The sequence below is a fragment of the Saccostrea cucullata genome, unplaced genomic scaffold, assembly GCF_032062105.1.
Source record: "Saccostrea cucullata isolate Sc308-1 unplaced genomic scaffold, CSIRO_AGI_Scuc_v1 ctg8269, whole genome shotgun sequence".
NCBI lineage: Eukaryota > Metazoa > Mollusca > Bivalvia > Ostreida > Ostreidae > Saccostrea > Saccostrea cuccullata.
The window spans coordinates 22,030-29,482 of record NW_026926932.1 but is presented as its reverse complement, the minus strand read 5'-3'; the positions used below and the strand labels follow the sequence as shown (position 1 = coordinate 29,482).

At 33.0% G+C, this 7,453-nt stretch overlaps 1 protein-coding gene across 1 annotated transcript; it reads left to right on the top strand.

Annotated features, from left to right (window-relative positions):
• Positions 1-1,789: 1,789 nt before the first annotated feature.
• On the top strand, positions 1,790-3,334 carry LOC134272951 (uncharacterized). Its single transcript, XM_062755123.1, has 3 exons — positions 1,790-2,046; positions 2,825-2,958; positions 3,189-3,334. The coding sequence occupies exons 1-3, from the start codon at positions 1,970-1,972 to the stop codon at positions 3,332-3,334; spliced, it is 357 nt and encodes a 118-aa protein (XP_062611107.1). The 5' UTR covers positions 1,790-1,969.
• Positions 3,335-7,453: the final 4,119 nt, after the last annotated feature.

Here is a 7,453-nt window from a genome sequence, read left to right as displayed (position 1 = left end):
CCATTATTATCAATATTATTATTATGCGATTTGAATCATTTGGTTCAATTATTTTTCAAGTCAGGTAACTACTTTACGCTTGTCATTATCTTGCTGTTTCTTAAATTAAAAAATATAAATAAATAGATTTTTTGTTAAATATAATTATTAAATCATAAGTTTTTATTCTACTGTATATATGAGCAAACAAAAACAATTTTAAACCAAAAAAAATCAGAACCGACCAGAAAAATTATGGAACCGTGAGAGTCCTATGCAATTATTCCGAGAAAGTATGTTCTATCATTAAAATGATATTGTCTTACAGACCCGGTTTAACGATAGAATTCATTTTGTGTATTGGAAATGTAGCAAAATAAACACAGGCGATAACTCAAACTCAGTGCATTTACTAAAAGAAGGATTCAATCTCAAAGTTCGTAAAACAATACAAAATTATAGCAGGGCAAACATGGACCTCCGAAACATCAGAGGTGGGATCAGGTGCCATGGAGGGGTAAACATCCCCTGCCGACCTGTCACATCCGCTGTGTGCTCCTTGTCATGGCCAGGAAACAACGGAAAAAATCCATCTTCAATTCAGTGTATATTAAAATAATAGACTAAAAATTGGTATGAAAAACGTCAGTCAGCATTTGACTCAGTGATAAATTGTATTTGCTGACAAGGTCATTGTATCAACCATAGAACTTACAAAATGATGACTTTAAACAAGACAGTTGATATTCCTGTTTCATCAACTTGTTTGTCAATAATTAACCTCGTTTAGAAATCGTTCATAGGTAGAGCATGCTCTTGCGTATCGAATCAACTGAGATATATACACTCTGTATGCAGAAATAAGGGAAGTTAACAATAGAAAAGTTAAAGCCATCAATCCATAGAGTTCTTAATGTCAACATGGCGTGTATATTTGAAGCAAGAAAAACGTTGAGAAATAGCCAACATCGGAACCATTATTTCGTCTTTTATTCCGTCGCGGTTTTAATATTTAGTGTGTCTAACGAGATCTCGTTTTTGGCGTGAACTTGGGCAACATTTTGTAAACAAGGACGCTCTGCTAACCTTACCATGTCTTGTGATGTCAAATTACCTCGTTTTTTTTAACGTTTTACCTGCAAATAACCATGGTAAATTACCATTGTATTGCCGTGGGTTGTAACAATGACTCCAGAAAAACTAACAGACTCAGTAAATACCCGCATATGTTCACGGGCACTGGAAGTTAATGTAAATATATAGTATGTGTATGTATAAAAAAAAGAAGGGTAGGACACTCTTTTTGAGGCAAATTCGGGTTTGGGGTATTGTAGGCCTTTCTCAGAAAACTTGACGCGATTAATCGTTCGCATATAACTTACTTTAAATATATGTACCGTTTCGTTCCGCCTCAATGCCGTTCCTTCGAAGAAAAAGATGTTTTTATACCTCCAAGTGCCTAAGAATTTCGCTAGACTGCCTTACTTCCGGTTTATCCAAACTGAATAGAGAGGTAAGTTTTGTCTTGATTGGTCAATGTATACACATATTTTATATACTAAACTAATATTCTTCATTATTCTTAGAAATTATTTGTAAAAAGGCTAAACTAAGTCTTCAACAAACGTGAACATACCATGACAAATAAATTGTTTCTCGCTTCATGTATAGCCAGCTGTTTAAATTTTATTTTATTATTGACCAATCAGTCCTACCCTTCTTTTTTATACATACACATACTATATATTTACATTAACTTCCAATGCCCGTGCATATGTTAGATAACAATGGAAATGTTGTTAATTTTTATGTATTGCCTTCCGCAACTAAACATCCAAAACTTCGGCGCCAGTGGATTAATGCGGTACGCCGTAAAAATTTTAAACCTAGCAATACAGATCATTGGCACGCAGTATGCTCCAGACATTTTGTAGATGGAAGACCCACTGACACAAACCCAATACCAACTTTATTTGAATATAATAACTACATGCATGACCAGGCCCAGGGTGAAGGAAAGAGGAAAACATTGACTTCAAAACACAACAGTACTTCATCTTCCCAGGGGTTTGTATTTCAGCTTCTCGATCAATGATAATTTTACATAAAAATGTGATACCCATATTTCTATTATCAGATTATTAGGCCAAAAGAAAATATACTCTTGTTTCCTGTTCCCTGACCAAAAAGAAATGGGTAGGTAGGTAAGGAAAGAAATTATTTTCAAAGCCCAATGGATGCAGAATATATGTAATAACAAGAAAACAATATGTTAACACTTTATAGAGCAAGTTTATTAATAAAGATTTTTGAAATAAAGGTATCCTATGCACTTAGATATATTAGCTCTATTAATATTGTTGGTTGACTTTAGTATTTCAGGTAAATAGCCCCCCCCCCCCCCCCACCCAAAAAAAAAAAATGAATTAAAAAAAAAATTAGGGTTGCAGGGTAAACTGTTAGGGTAGGTCGGGTGACAGGAAACAAGAGAACATACAATAAAACTTGTTTAGTACAAACACAGATATTGTGATTTCACAGATATACATGTAGCAAAGTCATTTTGGATCCCCAGCTTTATGAATAAAATGAATTTCTTATACGGTTCTAATGAATAATGGTTATAGCAAAGTAATTTCAAAGGTCCGAGTGACTTCGTTATAACCAAATTTGCTGTATTAATTTTTTGCCTAGAGAATATATATTCAACATAATTGCATGAATAATCAATATCTAAATTTCATTTAGGAACACACACTCACAAAATATCTTTTTTATATTGTATGAGTTCTGTCATAATAACAACTGTGCCTCTAAAACTGTTAATGAAAAATTTTACATGTAGAAATGAAAGTCATTCTGAAGAGGAAAAACAAAGGACTCCACAGACTAGTGTATCTGTCCAGCCAGTACCAGTGGTAGAGTTATATCAAGGCATACAGCATGAAATCATTATTCCTGCCAAGGAAGGAGGAAAAGGTTTGGAAGACATAGTTTTCGTGAAAATAATTAAAAAAATAACACTTCTTTGATTTTGTTTAAAAAGTTTGTCATTTATCTGTGATTTTTTTTCCTATTATCAGAAATGTCTGGATTTAAGAAATTTGCTTAATCAATAATAACAAATTTACCCTAAAAGATCATAACCGGTATATTTTTTATAAGCATAAAAATATGCTTTAAAATTTGTATTTGCATTTTTTTTTCAGTTCCAATTACCACTGATTGGCCATGTTCCCTACCTGGTCTCATGCAACATGACCACCCATATGTGGTGAGTCCTGTGTCAGGATCATCTAATCTCACTGACACAGACTGGGCAGATGCCGATACCCATATAACAAACCTGGAGTGAAAATAGGCATCTGAAGGTATTTTTACAGCAAAGCAATTGTTTTTTTTTTATTATTTCATATGTATTATGTCATATAAATACATGTACAGGGTGTTTGAGCAAATATGTATTCTCTTAATATTAGTGTTGGCAAATCGGACGATTTTTAGTAACTGGTTATTCGCTTTATCTTCCATTTGAGTACCCGGTTACTCGGATGATTTTACGTAAAGTATCCATATCTTTTATTTATGTTATTGTTTACTTATCGGTAGTAATAATACACAAATATACTGTATATGGACATTATTTTTATAATACACACATGCGCTATTGTCAACAAATTTTGATTTTAGATTAAAGAAAATAAGAAATATGACAAACGAGGGAAAAAAATAAAGACATTCTTAACCACCATCTCACAATTGCATTCGTTATGCTTTACTTTTCTGTCCTTGAAATAAGTCGCTAGCAAGGAGAATAATAATTAATATCTACATATTCTGTAATTAATAGTTAATTTGTTGAGATTTTGAATTAACTGGTTTTGAATTCTTAAAACTCCAAGCTTAATTTGTCTTAGGCGGCATCTCATTAAATTATTAAATGAGATAATCATAATTCAGGCTTTCAAAAGTTGTATACCCCCAGGCAATCAAAGCTAATAATTAAATAAACTGTGAAAACTAATCAAGACAATTTGATCCACTATAACCATGTATAAAATCAAGTCTAACGTTACCTAAAATTAGGGAAGTATGTAAGTATATACATTTATAAATTATAAAACTAATTTTTTTGCATTTACTATGTAGATTTTTTTTTCATGCGAGTAACTTAATAGCAGTTTTACTAACAGATACTCACATCATTCGACGGTTAACCGGGTACTCATTGCCAACAAAACTTAATGTATTTTTAATGTTTGTTTTAAAAAATGTAACATGTGCTTAACTTTGTAGGTTCATTGTGAACAACTCGAGGAGAGGATAGTGGCTTTTAAAGAGGAAAACACACAACTGAAAAATCAGTTAAATGAAAGTGAAAGACAAAGATAGGAAGTTGAATCCAAACTTCAAAACAAAGACAAACTTTTCCGAGAGATTTTAATAGATAAACTAACAAAGTGTGACAACAATGTAAGACTCTTTCTTGGGCTGCCCTCTCTTCTGTTTTTAAAGGGTTTGTTCGACATATTGAATGGTGCAGCTTCCAGTATGAAATATTGGACTCGTAGATCATCAAGTCATGAAAAAAAGTGGCACGCAGAAAATTTAAGGAGACCTGGGAAACAAAGAAAACTGCAGTTATTTGAAGAATTCATTTTGGCACTACTTCGTCTGCGTTTAGGCCTGAACACCATGTTCTGTTCAGTCTTGTTTGGAGTGTCTCAGTCCACAGTTTCTTCCATATTCACCACATGGATGTGTTTTCTAGATCAGCAATTAAAACCATTACTTAAGTGGCCATCAAGCCAAGGCAAAAAATAAAAAAACATATGCCTCTTTCCTTCCGTTTAAAATATCCAAACACAAGAGTAATAATCGATGCAACGGAGTTCTTTGTTCAACGTCCGAGGAATCCTTCAGCTCAGAGCAGAACTTGGTCAAATTACAAAAACAAGAACACTTTCAAAGCGCTGGTTGGGATTTCACCAAATGGGGCCTTTACATTCATATCTGAATTATGGTCTGGAAACATTTCAGATCGCAGCATTACTCTGAGAAGTGGATTCTAGATCTTATTCAGCGAGGTGATCATGTTATGGCAGACCGCGGATTTTTAATTAATGACCTCCTTCTTCAGAGGGGAGCCCAGCTGAATATGCCACCATTTTGTCGGCCATGTCAGTATGGAAAAGGCAAATACTTGACATCTAAACAAATTAAGGAGTCAAAAAACATTGCCTCATTGCGCATTCATGTGGAGCGTGCAATTCAGAGACTGAAAAGTTACAAATTCTTTGATGGTATTATGTACATAAAATCATTGTCTGTTGCAAATCAAGCCTTACAAGTAGCGGGTATTTTTTGCAATTTTATGGCTCCCCTTGTCAGCAAAGTTCAGAAAAATAAGATTTTCTAACTAAATACGATGATTATTGTTTGCAAGTGCTACAACATTACAAGTGCAACAACTTAAATTTTGTTGCAAAAGTTCATTCTTTCACATTATTTATTTGATATTTTATATAGTTCACTGATTTGAATGAAGGAAGTTTTATGTTAGTGTTATGTACTGTTATATTGGCATATCTATTATTACAGATTTACTGATTAAAAGTTTATATGAAGGACACATATTTTTTATCATTGTTCCGTAATACTGCACTAAGTACCGCGGTATGCAATATTCAAAGCATATAGGAAAAAAATAACTGATTTGAATATGTTTTAAACAATTTCTTTAATTTTTAGATATGAATTGTATAATAATAAATTCAACTGATGATGATTTTTGGAAATATAAATGTCTTATAAAACTTGACAATTTTTTCTTTCATACATTCCCATATTTGTCCATTGAAGAACACTCTTTCAGAAAAAATGCCTGAGTGTGTGTACAAAATAAAATCACAGTAGGTACGTTTTGTTACAGCCATTTGACACATCATTTGACAATAATATGGTGAGTTACTGTTTTTTCTTAAAACAGGAAATCCATTTCTTAGTTCAAAATTTTTTAAATCACATGCTGCTGCTTCCTTTGGTTTTTTATCTTTATACTTGTATGGACATTTAATTTCGAGGCACCCTGGTAAACAACAGTCACACTCTAGTAAACCATCTGGTGAGGCACCAATGAAAGGAAGCCCATCATCAATTATCAGGCCTGCACTAGAATATCTTAGATTAGTGTGAATTTTCTCATTTAACTCCAAATACATATCTCTAGCTTTTGCTTCATATTTTCTACCATGTACAAGTGCAGGAATACAATTAGATTCTGAGGTAGCATATTTTTTACAAAGAATTTGTGTAACAAGGCTACCATTTTCATTTCGACCACTGAAATGTAGGCAGTTAAACACAGATGATGCAGTAATGTGCGACCTACTCTTTGATGATGCCATACATCTGATGAGTTTTGAGCAACTGTACTTTTTGAAATTTTGACTGCAAGATTTCTGTCAAAATAAACTTTAAGACCATCAACAAACTCTTCAAAGGAAGCATTTGGATTCATCATATAAAATTTTTGAGCAAATTCAGTCACATTCTCACACACACTTTCTTCAAATTCATATTCAGAATCGGAACTATCAGATAGGGTTTATGCTGCACATGCAGCTAATTTTTCTGCTTTTAAAAGTTTGTATATCTCTTTTTCAGTTCGATTGTTTAATTGTTCATTAGTAACAGGTGTGTATTCTTCATCACATGCCATGGGCTGAGGTTGGTTGTTTGGTTGCTGTCTTAGATCAAGGTCAGTAATTTTTACTGGTCTTGTTGACCTTACACGATTTGTCCACTTAGCCTTTTTATCAGTGACACCAATCTCTGTTCGATCATTCAGTCCAAGGCAAAATTGTTGAAGTCCAAACAGCAAAGCAGCAATATGCTTACATGTACCATCCCCACTACAAAATAAAAATTATGGCACTGCTATTTATGAAGTCAAAATTTGTCATCTTTATTCATGCTTTGAATCCTTTGCTATGATATAAAAAAATTTACCATTTATACATGCAGAATTTTTATTATACAAATAGTTGAATGCTTTAAAAAATATGAATTATACTTTTCAAAATAAATCTTTACAGCTTTTCTTCTGGAGAACAGTTATTTCCAAGATCTGATATTAAAAAAAAGAACATTGGATAGAAAATTCTGATCTATATATGAATATCAAATGCTTTATATAGAACAGCCAACATATAAGAATAACACTGATATCATGTCACAACCTAAAATTATAATTTCAATCCAATGTTTTCTCAAACGTCCGCGACGAATAATTGTATAATAGATCTATAGTACATACGCAACACATGTGCACTCTCCAGAGACAATTGTTCCATTCTCTTGTACCAACAGCCATATTTTGTAGGGCTCAGCTGTCTGTCGTTCCTCTGGAGTGGATGAACCTCTGATATAACAGAGATTAGAGTCGAGTTTAGACATGGCCACGTTACTAATG

Coding starts and splice junctions, on each gene's coding strand:
- LOC134272951 (XM_062755123.1), top strand. CDS start 1,970: ATGCATGACCAGGCCCAGGGTGAAGGAAAGAGGAAAACATTGACTTCA. Junction 2,047..2,824: donor AGTACTTCATCTTCCCAGGG/GTTTGTATTTCA, acceptor TTTTACATGTAG/AAATGAAAGTCATTCTGAAG. Junction 2,959..3,188: donor TGCCAAGGAAGGAGGAAAAG/GTTTGGAAGACA, acceptor TTTTTTTTTCAG/TTCCAATTACCACTGATTGG.